At 39.0% G+C, this 13,747-nt stretch overlaps 1 protein-coding gene across 3 annotated transcripts in view; it reads right to left on the reverse strand.

Annotated features, from left to right (window-relative positions):
• ptch1 (patched 1) overlaps window positions 1-13,747 on the reverse strand; it is a 96,477-nt gene that overhangs the window by 8,907 nt on the left and 73,823 nt on the right. For all 3 annotated transcript variants that reach the window (XM_072586028.1, XM_072586018.1, XM_072586039.1), the window contains exons 18-20: window positions 9,706-9,986; window positions 6,345-6,482; window positions 5,102-5,244 (exon numbers count right to left, since the gene is read on the reverse strand). In XM_072586028.1, the coding sequence (XP_072442129.1) occupies window positions 5,102-5,244; window positions 6,345-6,482; window positions 9,706-9,986 (562 nt within the window). The remainder of the gene's footprint in view (window positions 1-5,101; window positions 5,245-6,344; window positions 6,483-9,705; window positions 9,987-13,747) is intronic.

The raw sequence follows: 13,747 nt of genomic DNA on the forward strand, positions 1-13,747 counted from the left end.
GTTCATTTACCCACTATACACGAGATGAAATATATAAGGAATGGACACGATAGTGACAGTAGGCTGCATGATAATGTCCCGCAATGTTAAATAATAACCTTTTCACTGTAATGCAACAAAGGTGTCAATTATTCAGATCCCTGAAATATCAATACCTGAAACTGTAAGCACTTAAAATCTTTTAACCTGATGTAATACATATTGTGAAACTGACAGCAGAGATCAAGACAGTTAGTGTTGTCAATCAATCAGAACCTCAGAAATTCAACAGAATAATGGACAATTGGGATTTCAGCCAAGAATACATAATGTGGTTTGGCCTTGGAGGTGACAATGTTGGAAATACAGCTTCCTTTAACAGTAAAACAAGATAGATTCAGTGTTAATTCAAACCAGGTGACGTATAAATGAGTTTGTACTTACAAATAGCTAATGTACTGCATATTACAGTGGCTCACGAACTCCCAGCCCAACTGTTTATTTTGCAGCTCTGTGGTTTCATGGACCATGTATATATCGGTTGTGGACATTTGCACACCCTTTTTAGTTATTGGAACAATCTTTTGTTGCGATTTTGGTTGCACTTCACCCTATGCCCCTGACCTTTGGGCATCCAATGCGTGAGGGGAGGGGGTAGTGGTGGGCAGATCAGAGACTTCCTTTCGGGTCTGTTCCTGGGCCTGGCCAGGCTGGCAATGAAGGGGTCCAGGAGAAAGTGAGGACTACAGATGCTGGAGATCAGAGTCGAAGAGTATGGCACTGGAAAAGCACAGTTGGTCAGGCAGCATCTGAGAAGGAGAATTGATGTTTCAGACATAAGCCCTTCATCAGGAATGACTTCGTCTTTTCCAGCGCCATACTCTTCAACTATAAAGAGATCCAGCCTGTCTGTCCCTTATCTGATTTATGTTCAGGCCTAGATGTCCTTGGAGAGGGAGCTTGCGGTGTCCATCAGTGCTCTTGATGCCTTTAGAGAAAGGTGGGCACTGTGGGGGATACAGTGCTTCATTTCTCCATCCAATTCCCTTTTGATTTAGTTCCTTCCCGCTCTCCCTATCTCTCCCTCACTTTGACGGCTTTCAATGCCTGTAATAGACTATGCTTGTAAATTTCTAACTGGCTGCACAGGTGATTACTGGTGATGGTTAATGGTTAAATAAGTAACAAAAAAAAATAGCAAACGTAGGTCTCGGAGGTAATGTCCCAACCTCCGAGTCAGGAGAGTAGAATGTGAGTCAGGAGATCTGGTTTAAGTCCCACCTGCTCCAGAGGTATGTAATAACATCTTTCAATAGATTGATTGGAAAATATATTTTTAAAAACAGCAAATTCGATATTTGGATAAAATAAAACTGATTAATATGTTAAAACATCTTTTTAGTTCAGCATTCAGGTGGATTCTCAGTCATCACTTTAAAGGCTGTTTCTTTCAAAAGTTTGATTAAAACAAAATTCACGAGTAAAATGGGGAGTTGCAGATTCTTTAACATTTGCAGAAACTAACAAAATACTTGATTGTGAATGATAATTTATTCCCACATTACCCTCATACAGTACTAACCATTTAATAACATCCCATCAATGTTAATGGTTTTTCCCTCGTCTGCGTAGCTCTGTTCTGCAACTGAGCCAATTGGATCAGGGAACTGACTTCTGGATAGGAAGATGATTCAGAAGGGAAGTGGAGAAACTGGTACTTGCACTGAATTATATTTTAGCCATAAAACATTTGAAATTCGTGGTCAGTGCTGGGTTTTTAAAACGAATCAGTGGCATCACAAATATTTATTGCATATCAAATTAACTGACCCAGGTCAGATAGCAGTTTGCATGTTACAATGTCTACAACTTATACAAGTTGTAAAATGGGAAAAGCAATTCATTTCTGATCACTGATCAGTGACCTCTGAGAAAAATGTGCATGTGGAGTTCTCAGGTACAGGGCAGGATGAGTAGAGTACATTGCATCAGTTGTATGACACTTTGATCTTTTACTCTAAATTCTGTGTCCTATGATCCTGCCCCACTAGCTACCCCCCTGACAAAGGAGAAACGCTCCAAAAGCTTGTACTTCCAAGTAAACCTGCTGTTGTGTGACTTTTAACTTTGTCTATCCCAGTCCAACACCAACACCTCCACACTATACCATGCTCCTGACAGGATTTTGGAAACCAGCAACTAAATAACCACAGAACTCTTTATCTCTGACCTGTTCTTGCAGTCACAATATATAGAACAAGAACGAAGAACAAAGAACAATACAGCACAGAAACAGATGATTCGATGCTCCAAGCCTGCGACAAACATTTTGCCCTTCCATACTAAAACTGTCTTCACTTACAGGATCCATACCCCTCTATTTCCTTCCTATTTATGTATTCGTCCAGGTGTTTCCTGAATACTGCTGTTGTGTCTGCTTGTGGATGCACTGGTTACAAAGGCCCAATGTCATTTCTTCCTCAGACAGCTGAGGAAATTTGGCATGATGGCAAATACCCTTGCCAACTTTTATAGGTGTGCCATTGAAAGGATTCTGTCTGGATGTATCACTACCTGGATCACAATCCTCCATTCCAAAAAGTATCCTTCCAATACTACCTTCTGTCTCCTTTGACCAAACCAATCCAACTTGCCAGCTCACCTCTGATACCATGTGACTTCAACCTCTGTGACAGTCTGCCATGAAGGACCTTGTCAAAGGTTTATTGAAGTCCATGTAGAGAACATCACCTACTTTTCCATCATCAATCACCTTCTTCATTATCTCAAAAAACTTGATCAAGTTAGTGAGACGTGACCTCCCCCACACAAAATCATGCTGTTAATAAGCAATTTGCTTCTAAATACATATAGATCTTGTCATATATATGTGGATTTATGGCCAGTCCAAGTCCAGTTCAGTTTTTGCCCAATAGTGATCCTCAGGATGCTGATAGTGGGAGGTTCAGCCATGGTAATGCACTTTGAAGATGGTTGGATTCTCTCTTGTTGGAGATGATCATTGCCTGGTGGATGTGTGGTGCAAATGTTACTTCTAAAACATATTAGGTGGTAGGTGTAGTCATAGTGTTTCATGGCAGATGGTGAAACTCTGTACAGGTAGTTCTTCTATAATGTGATGGTTGCATTCTTGTGCAACCCTGCATTATAGAAAAATCATGCCTTAGAAACGGTGCTTACAGTGTTGGCATTGCAATTGCATTACAGCCAAAGCACATTTTAAAAGTTCGCGCTTTAGAAAAGCTGTCCCCAATTTGTCAATTGTGTTACAGCGAATTTGCATTCACAAAACGTGGGTTATAGCAGAATAACCTGCAGTTACAATGAAGTGTGTGGCTACCATAATGGTCAATGCAGCTTAGCGGGCCCTGGCAAATTGTGTCACTAGTTAAAGATCTGTCAAGGATACTCATTACAGAGTCCATATAGGTTCAGGACTTCTCTCCGAAAGGCTGACAGACTGAATGGTTAGGAGCATCTGTTCAAGATACTAATCTTCCAAAGTTTGCTGTTGTAGATGAGTAGAACTGTTGTAGGTCAGTTGCAGGAATAGGACATCAATATTGGGAGATGTTACAATGTTAGAAATCTGAATACTGATCTGAACCTGCATCCAAAATGACCGTTTCTAGTTTTAATGGAGGCAGGACAGGGAATTAGTAATTAGCTAGCTACAAAGAGCCATATTTGCAATTTAAATATTGAGTACCTTATATTAACATTTACTTTAAAAGTTACCCTAACCAACTGAGGTTTCAATCTTTGAGAATGTGCCAGCAAAGTGAGGGACTGCTGGATCAAGGTGGTAAGTGCTTTACCCAGTGTACTTACTACACTAGTCTAATTTCCTGCTCCAGAATCTAAGATATTCCTGGGTTCTGGACTTTAAAGTTCTTTATCCTAGAACTTGACATCCCCAAATGTTCCAGTTCCAGTGTCTGATCTTTCTCAACCCCTAACCTAATCTTCTGTGGTTCTGGACTCCAATTTTTCTTGTCCTCATACCATCCTCCTCAAAATTATCCAGCTTTCAAATCTGAACTTCCTTCTAACCTCTAGCTCAAGATTCTGACTTCGTACCCATGAACCTGCCCAGCTTTCCTCCAATTCCTGGCTGCAGCCCAGCCAAGAGCCAGCCAAAATGTTAATTTTGACTGAAACTGCAGAAACCTGTTTCCCTACAAGTAACCACCTACCCAGCCTCTATGTTAGTGTCCTGTTCTTCCATGTGTTTGTGATCACCACTCCCTGCTGATTAATACCTGCCCAACAATAATGCTATTGAAGTTCCATACTCAAATTAGAGACAGACCTCACAGTCCACCAATAAGACCACTAACCACTGGAAGGATGTGGCATTGGTGTGGCTATATTACACAGGCCAATTTAACTTCCTAAGCAAGAAGGGTTAAAATTGCCCATATAGTCTTGTGTGTACAGAGTATCAAATTTACAAGTGGAAAGAGCATCTCAGTTTTTGAAAACAGAAAGTACAATAAACAGAACAATTTTCTGTTTTATTTTAATGGCTCAGTATAAAAAGAACGTAATTTCATAGAAAGAATTAGTGGCAAATTTAGTTTAAAATAGTAAGCACAACAGCCAAGTTCAGTAAAATTAATGGTTTGACATTGAAAGAACATAACGATCAAGTTGCTCTACTTCTCCATGCCCCCGCCCCTCCCCCACCTAACTCCTTTAAGACATGAGCTTCAATTTTTATTTTATGCCCAGAATATCTGCACCATTCTCTTTTACAATTGAGGATACTTTGAGATAATGATTTTGTAATAATTTATAATAAATCATTCTATTCCCTTTGATAAAATAATAAAGCACATTTGTCTGAATGTAGAATGCAGTTAACAGCAAGTGATGTGAAATGGTCTCAGTCAGTAATCATTATGCACACATAGTGTGTCAGAAGTGTTTTAGCCAATTAACTACTAGCATTAAAACTTTACCTCAAAAGTAATTTACGACAAAATTCCACTGACAGACAATACAGGATTTAAAAAGGTCAGGCAGCTCAAAATGAAGACAGACAGGACAATGAAGGAAAGAACTTCTGGTAATAGCCAAAAAAGAGAAAGCTTCTTACCTGACAATGAAGTCAAATTCAGACCCAGCAAGCATGAGAACTCCAAGAAGAGTTGACACAGCTCCATCTACTACAGGTGCAAACATGTGCTCCAAAGCAAGAACTGCCCGTCGATTCTTATCTCCAATTGCTGTTAAAAATGCCTGTGGCCAATATGATTAATTCAATCAGACCCTGTGTACTGAAACCTATAAAGCACTTCAGCAGCTGTTCCGATTATGCGTGACAGACTAAATACTTCAATTTAATTTTAACCAAGTTCAAAAATGCTTACTGTTTATTTAACAATTTTCAAGGCAAACAAAGTGGATATCCAAGGATTTGGAGATAAAGGGGTTCAATTTATACCAAGTTTCTGAGATATCTGCACCTGTCCCATTATAGGTACATTGGATGATGACAATAAGATCACTATGTAAATTCAAACACAGTCTTTATATATTTGAAAAAATAGCCATTTATGCAAAATGTACTTCATATGAAAAAAAGCGTGTTTTATATTACTTATTTATTACATATTCTATATTTATGATTACCTACATTTTGCTTTTCCAATTCCCTACCTTATTTTTTTCTTCAATATACAAAGCATTAATTAAGATTGATCATTATTTGTAATTTCACAATAACAATTTATTTTTAATACTTGTTGTAGATGTGTTTTACTTTAGACTTTATTTCAAAATATTGCCACATACTTAACTGGTCAGAATCAAGTACTGAGAACAGCATACTTCAAAAGATCAGGTGCCTTTTTCTCATCCTAATATGTTCTGATATATCTGAAGTCTGTCCAGACCAAAAAGATGCCAACAGCCTTATGGATTAGAATTTAGTGTCCTCCCCTGTGATAGGTTTGGGTACATTTAATTGAGTGGGAGAGTGGTGGATGGGGACTGTCAATTTCTTGCATCCACCTTGATAAAGTCAGTGATGACCTATGGACAGCCTTTCTAACCTGTTGCCAATTGAAGTCTTTAGGTAGGCAATTAATGCCCACTTAAGGCCATCATCATATTTTAATCCAAAGATGGAGATATGAAGCTATGAAGTTTATATGAAGCTTTCATAATGATTCGCCTCAGTTTTGTTCACATTAAAATATCATTTATTTGCACATAAATTGGTGTACTCAAACCTTGAAAATATAGTTTTTTTCTCAGAGAATTTAGGAAAGTTGTATGCATTTCTTGCATTCTGTTTTGACAAATGGAAAAGTGAAAGGAAGTTATTGTTTACATACCAGAGCAACGTGAACAGTGAATTCCACCCCTATTCCAACAGAGGCAATGAGGATCACTACAGGAACTGCACTCAGTTTTATCCCAATGAGGCCCATCATTCCAAAAAGTTCCACAGTCATCAGTGCTAGGACTAACACCTAAATGGGGTAAAAACAACCCATCTCTAATTATGGCAAAATAAGACTTTTTTTTTCCTCCAGAAATTCAACTCATTCATACAATGAAAACAAACATTTATTTCTAGGTTTTTCAAAAAGTGAAATTGAAAGAAGAAATTTTAAACTGTTCCAGGAGGAGACATTCAGAAGTTATAGTTCTGTTTTGATATTGGTTAAAAGCTATTATTCTGTATTGGGTGGTTGCTGCAGGAACTCTCTGCTTAGATTAGCTGGGTACCGTCACACTGTAATATTAATTACAATGTTACACAGTAGGTCATAGAGCTGTAGAGCATGGAGACCCTTTGGTCCAATCTGTCTATGCTGACCAGATATCCTAAATTAATCTAGTTCCATCTGCCAGCGCATCCCTCTAAACCCTTCCTATTCATATATGCATCCAGGTGTCTTTTAAAAGTTATAATTGTACCAGCCTCCACCAGTTCCTCTGGCAGTTCATTCCATAAATGCACAACTTCTGCATGAGAAAGTTACCCCTGGATCTCTTTTAAATCTTTCCCCTCTCCCTCTAGTTTTGGACTTCCCTACCCTGGGAGAAAGATCTTAGTTATTCACCCTATCCCTGCCCCGTATGATTTTATAAACTTCTATAAGGTCACCCCTCAGCCTCTAAAGCTCCAGGGAAAATAGCCCCAGTCTATTCAGCTTCTCCCTATAACTCAAATCCTCCAATCCTGGCAACATCCTTGTAAATCTTTTCTGAACCCTTTCAAATTTCACAGCATCCTTCCTATAGCTGGAAGATCAGAATTGAATGCAGCATTTCAAAAGTGGCCTAACCAACGTCCTGTATAGCCGCAACATGACCATCCAACTCCTATACTCAACAAATCAACCAATAAAGGAAAGCATACCGAATGCCTTCTTTACTATCCTATCTACCTGCGACTCCACTTTCAAGGAGCTATGAACCTGCACTCCAAGGTCTCTGTTCAGCAACACTCCCCAGGACATTACTATTAAGTGTGTAAGTTCTGCCCTGATGGTAAATGCAACTTATCTAAATTAAAGGGCGACACAGTGCCTCAGTGGTTAGTATTGCTGTCTCACAACGCCAGGAACCCAGGCTCAATTCCAGCCTCGAGCAACTGTCTGTGTGGAGTTTGCACATTCTCCCTATGTCTGCTTGGGCTTCCTCCAGGTGCTCCGGTTTCTTCCCACAATCCAAAAGCTGTGCAGGTTAGGTGAATTGGCCATGCTAAATTGCCCATAATGTTCAGGGATGTATAGGTTAGGTGCATTAGTCAAGGTAAGTGTAGAGTAATAGAGTAGGGGAATGGGTCTAGGTGGGTTACTCTTTGAAGGGTCAGCATGGACCTGTTGGGCTGAATGGCCTGTTTTCAAACTGTAGGGATTTTATGATAAACTCTATCTGCCACTCCTTGGCCCATCTGATTAAGGCCCTGTCGTAACCTGAGGTAACCTTCTTCGCTGTCTACTACACTACCAATTTTGGTGTCATCTGTGAACTTACTAACCATATCTCCTACGTTCACATCCAAATCATTTATATATATGAAAAAAAGCAGTGGACACCTGCTTGATAGTAAATATTTCAAAATTAAATTTCACTCCGAGGTGGTGGACGCCTTGGAAACAAAGTTCCTGGAAAGCTGGGCATGAAGGCAACTGTGCATCAGAATGATAATTTTAAATATCAGGCATTTGTGGACCAGGAGCCATTGTGGATCAATGAGCAATAGCGTAGTGGGTGAATGAGACGATGTGGGTTAGGTGACAGGTAGTAGAGTTTTTGATTAGCTATTACTTATAGAGAATAGAAGGCCAGCCAAGAAAGCGCAGACATTGTTCATTCTGGATCTGATTAAAGTATGAATGAGGGTCAGCATCACATGGGCTGAGGCAGAAATGAAATATCAAAGAGGTGGAAGTTAATTCTCTTCATGATGGAGGTATTATGGAGTTGGGGGTTTAGCTCAAAGTTAACTAGGCAGTAAAGACTGTGAGCTTGGTGTCATCAGGAATATGCAGAAGTTGATGTTGTCAGTCAACAAATAATGTCAAAGTTGAGGAACAGGACTGAACTAATGATGAATCCTTTGGAGGACTTCAGAAGTAACATTGTGAGGTCTGCAAGAAAATGGTGAAGACATTCCTTCGCTTAAAGTTAGGTAGTGAGGAAAGAGACCAAGGGAGAGCAGTTCCATTCATCTGCAGAGAGGAGAAGGGGGTTTGGAAGAGGATATTGCAACCAACCACATCGAATTTGCACAGAGGTTGAGAAGAGTGCACTGTGGCCATGTTCATGCACGATATTATTTCTGACTTTGGTTAAAGTCACTTCAATACTGTGGCATTGTTTGAAAAGATTGAGGAAGAAAGCTGAATTATTCTGCACAGTTCTGAAGAAATCCTAAATAAATGACAATGAGTCTGAGGTAGGCCAAAACCATATAAGGCTATCACCATCTGATGAGTGTCAGACTGCAGGGTCTCTCTTTTGCTTCAAAATGTCTGAACTGAAAAAGTCTTGACCCACATATAACTACACAATTAAATCAGATGCAAAGTCACGATTAATGTTTCATCTAGCTAGAAAAGTTAAAGGGGAGAGGAAATACATAGTAGCACTAACTGATAAGCTTTACAAAGAGTTCTGCAAAGTAACCTAAAACCAACACTTTTTTTTCAGGTCCTGACCAAGTAACCTTTATGAAAGTAATCTCTGTCTGGTGTGAAATGAAACTTGAAGTAATATCCTAATTCATTTGAACAATCCATCCAACAAAACATGTTGCAGACTAAACATTTTGCTTCATAAAACATGTTTACTTACACAACGTTTGCAATTCTGTCTGATTTAATTGGTTCACATCTGGTATTATTTTGAACAACTTTGAATGTTTTCTGCAATTTTACTCCTCCTCCGAAATTAGTCAAAGCAAGAGCAATGTATCTTGCATAGATGTTGTAACAAACATTTCAGCAAGTTATCCAAAGCAATAAAGACTTTCTTTTCATTCAAGTTCTAACTTACTTATAAGATTTTTTCCACTGTTTAAATTTTCACTGTCGTCATCTTTCCATGCCGAATAAACATTTCATGAATGATGTCACAGGCATACCCCACCAGAGGCCCAGACATAAACAAAACCTTCCGACTAAAGAAAGAGCTATACCAAAAGGAATTCAGCAGCAACAAAGCTCCTTGTAAACTTACAATGATCCCAGCCGTCCATGGGTTCAGGAGAAAAAGAGCACACACCAGAAAAGTGCAAGCCAAGACCACGCTGATGGCCAGCAGCAGCCAATGTCGGAGCCCAACATATTGTTCCCAAAACAGAAATGGGTATCCGTTTGGATAACTGGCAAGTCCTTGATTAGTAAAGTTACTGCAGATATTTCTGACTTTTTCAATAGCTTCCACAAAGTCTGAAGTCTCACGCAGTCCATTGAGGTAGAAAGGAAATTGGGCGTATTCAATGGGCTCAGCTGCTGGAACTAAGCATAAAATAAACCAATTTAATAACTTCTAGCTTCATTATATACCCAGATTGTGTGATAGGCAATTGATAATGAATAGATTCAGACTTATTAAATACCAGAATTAATTAATCAATACATTTTTTGAAACTATAACGTTACAACTATTCTCATGATTCTAACAGAATGATCCAGATTCAATGACTGGCCTATGCTGAGCTTGCTGCAATCGACAGCAATACTCCTGGGCCAATCTTAAAAATGAAATGAACTCAGCATAACAGTGATCTTTAATACATTGGATCTTTAACATACATAAATAATGGTCACTTTGAAGGAGTCAACACTTTCAGGAGAAAAGGAGAAAAAAATAAATACTTATATTGCGGATGAAATCAGGGATGTTCAAAATAAGTGGTAGTTTATTAAGAAGGGGAAACTTGGTCCCTCAATGCATGGAATTGAATGTCACAATGGGCACCTTACCCACCGGCTAGAAAACTAGTTGAAATTGCTCTGTGTCTATTTTCAGGAGGCCCAGTGGAAATAAGTCGCAAATTGTGTACATACCTACCTGTTGATGGGCTTCTTGGCTTTCTATCAAGAAATTCTAGCACACGACAGATACTTCAGTCAAGAAATAATAGCCAATCAGAACCAGTACTGCATGGTAGACTTCACTGGGGTTTGCCAAAGGAGTCCCAGGAATGAGGTGACTGGGACAAATTTACTGGGCCCAGCAAGGGAGTTGTAGTGTATTTGGGGGAGTGGGAGTGTCGAGAGAGAGGAAGAAGGATCACTCTGGGTCCCTTTGTTTCTGCTGGGGGATGCCATGGGCAAGAACATTGATTATTTGTGGTTTTAGGAGCATGTATAATCCTTTCAGTGTAAATATCAGTGATTGCAGGATCATGCCCTTAAGTGGCCACTTCAGGGTTTCAATTAATATCAGGGCATCAATGTTTCTGCCTGACTACATGCCCACCCCATTCCCCGCCAAACGCACTTCCTAGATAGTGTTAAAATTCATCCATTTTTTAAATTAATAGGATTGTGCTAAGCAAATTGCTGTTATAAAAGAAAAACAATTTTATGTCTCTGATTCGTAAAATACTAAAATTATAGAGAAGTTTTTTCATGCAACAAAGATACATTAGTTTCATCAACTGAAACTTGATATAAGAAGCATATGCTACAGCACTTTTCACTAAGTGCTACAAAAAACGATCAATTAGTTAAACATACTGTAGGGAAACCAGTTTATTGTTAATAAAATCATTCATTTCATCTGTTCCCAAATTAATTTTGCACACAATTAATTGCACATAATAGCTCAAATTAGGCAGAGGGCAATTCAAAACAATACTAATGTAACAAGCATAATATTCTGTAACTTATCTACAAAAATTTGATTTGAATTGATATTAAAAATTTACATCTGGATGACCTTGGTGGCATAAAACATAAAGAATATTCAGATCCAATTAATTGGTGAAAATAAGTACGATTATGCATTGTGACCTCGAAGCCTGTGTTTAAAATCAAAGTCTAAAATCACAATATATGAAGATTCAAAAGTATTTCTAAGTGAGTGACTTTCTTTTTAAGCAAGACTTTACCAAAAAAAACTCAACAAAACCAGCATTTAGTTCTTGCTGCTGTGTGTTCCAGACCCCGCAGGGTCATTCGACTGACTTGCTAAACATGATTTGCCCTATTATAATCTCAACTATAAATTTTCATTAAGACAAGACTTGGCTGGCTGCCACCAGGCTCCAGGGTTTGGAATACAGTGCAGTTTCATTATCCAATCACATTTTCAGGAGCCCATTCCACAGACCAATAACAGCAACTAGCAGGCAGTTACATAACTGAATCCGGAATGGAAATTAAATCAATCCAAGTTCCCTCCTTGAGACATAAAGGACCCCCTCCTGGCCAATACTCTCCAGAATTATTGTGATGAAGTACAGGTGTGCAGCAACCCTCATAATGGTATCATATCATTGACTAATGAGTATGCAAAATCCATGCAGTTTCTGAAGCAAGTGAATAATTCATTTCACTTATTCTATGGGAAAATCAAGTGAATTCTATAAAAAATTACTCATGCAATATTTTCTCCCACTTAACCTTTAGCTTTCTTTTTATACTGGGGAGAGAGAATAGATAGAATTTCATTTGACAAAATGCTTAGGTTATAGCATCAGGATTATTCCTGTAATACTTTAACTGTACAGTTTAAATACTCTTAAGTATAAGACATTATACTGCATTTAGCAAACAATTGGCCAGAGTATAATGTATGCTTTTAAAAATATTCTGTTTTTGATAAAAGGTTGAAATTTTATGTTGTTTCTGATATCTAATTGCTGAGTTTCAGCAAGGCTTACAAATTATTCTAACTAAATGTATTGTTTAAAAATAAATAATGGATATGATTGAAGCAATTCTAGGAACCCATTAATAATTCTGTAGTGTAATGTAAGTTAGTGCAAATGACTTTCTCTTTACTAATTTCCACTGATAAAATCCTACTCCAGGCTGAAAGATCTTTTATAAAGAATTTTGGTCCATTGCCCACCATTAATACAAGAATTCTCCTTAGCTTCAATGGCTCTTCATTGACCATCACAGCTCTGACACCATTGGTTGAATTTTCCCAGCCCCAAACAAATGTGGCAAGATCAGAAAAATGGGATTCTTGACATTGAAAAGTAAGTCTGATTTGCAACAAAGCTTCCTGGATATGTTTCTGTACTGCACGCGCGACATCATTGTCACATATAGCAGGTGCTAACAGCTTACATAGCAAACACACCACACGTGCTTCAGCCAAATGTCCAGGTGTCCCAGTTTAAGGGGTAGGGGGTGGGGGTGGGGAGAGTCTTTGGCCAAATAAAGCTGTCAATTAGGGGATTCCACAGCAATCCATCTAGAACAGCATCCAATCTTAGTCCTGGGTTTGAACATGGTCAGTCAGTCAGTTAGAGTCAAAAGATGTAGCACTAGAAAAACACAGCAGATACATTTTCCAGCGCCACACCTTTCGACTGATCTCCACCTGCAGTTCTCACTTTCTCGTAGCCAGTGGGAGCAGTCAGGGTTAGGGGTATCTTAATGGGGCAGCCTGGAAATTGAGCTGTGGTCAGTCCTGGGGACCAGTTCCACGAAAAGTCAGGGCTGTTATCAGGAGCTACTGTTATCATGGGAAGTTGAGGAGCTCGACTGTGAGGACTGGAGGCAACATTCTTGGATGCAGAAGGGACAATAATTCTGAGGCAAGGGATGAAACTCAACAGACAAGGGGGAAGATGATAACGCATGGAGGACATCAGTTACCAAGGGTGTGGGATGGGTGGTCATCAAGTTAGCATGACTAAACTGTAGAGCCAGGGCTCAGGGAGTAATGTTGGAAGGAGAAGATGTAATTGAAAGATTTGGATGGGAATATCTGGAAGCACTGTATTGACAGGGTTGATAAAGAGTGCAAGGAAAGAGGGACCCTTCATGGTAAGGCTGTGTCTGTGACTCACTCAGCCAAATGCAACCGGTGTTGCCATTTATCTTCACTGAATCGTAAATACACAATGAAAATGAGAAATGGAAATTGTCTCTAGCCACATATGGAGTGAGTGAGTAAGTGTTGTTTTTCAGTCTGCACACATAGACTTTAGCTGTGAGTAATGTAAAGCCCTTTAATGGGCAACTGCAATTATTAGGCACTTAACCTTGACCTGTGTGGTGTATCAGTAATCGTAATACCCTGCATATGAAAT

This window comes from Chiloscyllium punctatum, chromosome 2, assembly GCF_047496795.1.
Source record: "Chiloscyllium punctatum isolate Juve2018m chromosome 2, sChiPun1.3, whole genome shotgun sequence".
In the NCBI taxonomy this organism is placed as follows: domain Eukaryota; kingdom Metazoa; phylum Chordata; class Chondrichthyes; order Orectolobiformes; family Hemiscylliidae; genus Chiloscyllium; species Chiloscyllium punctatum.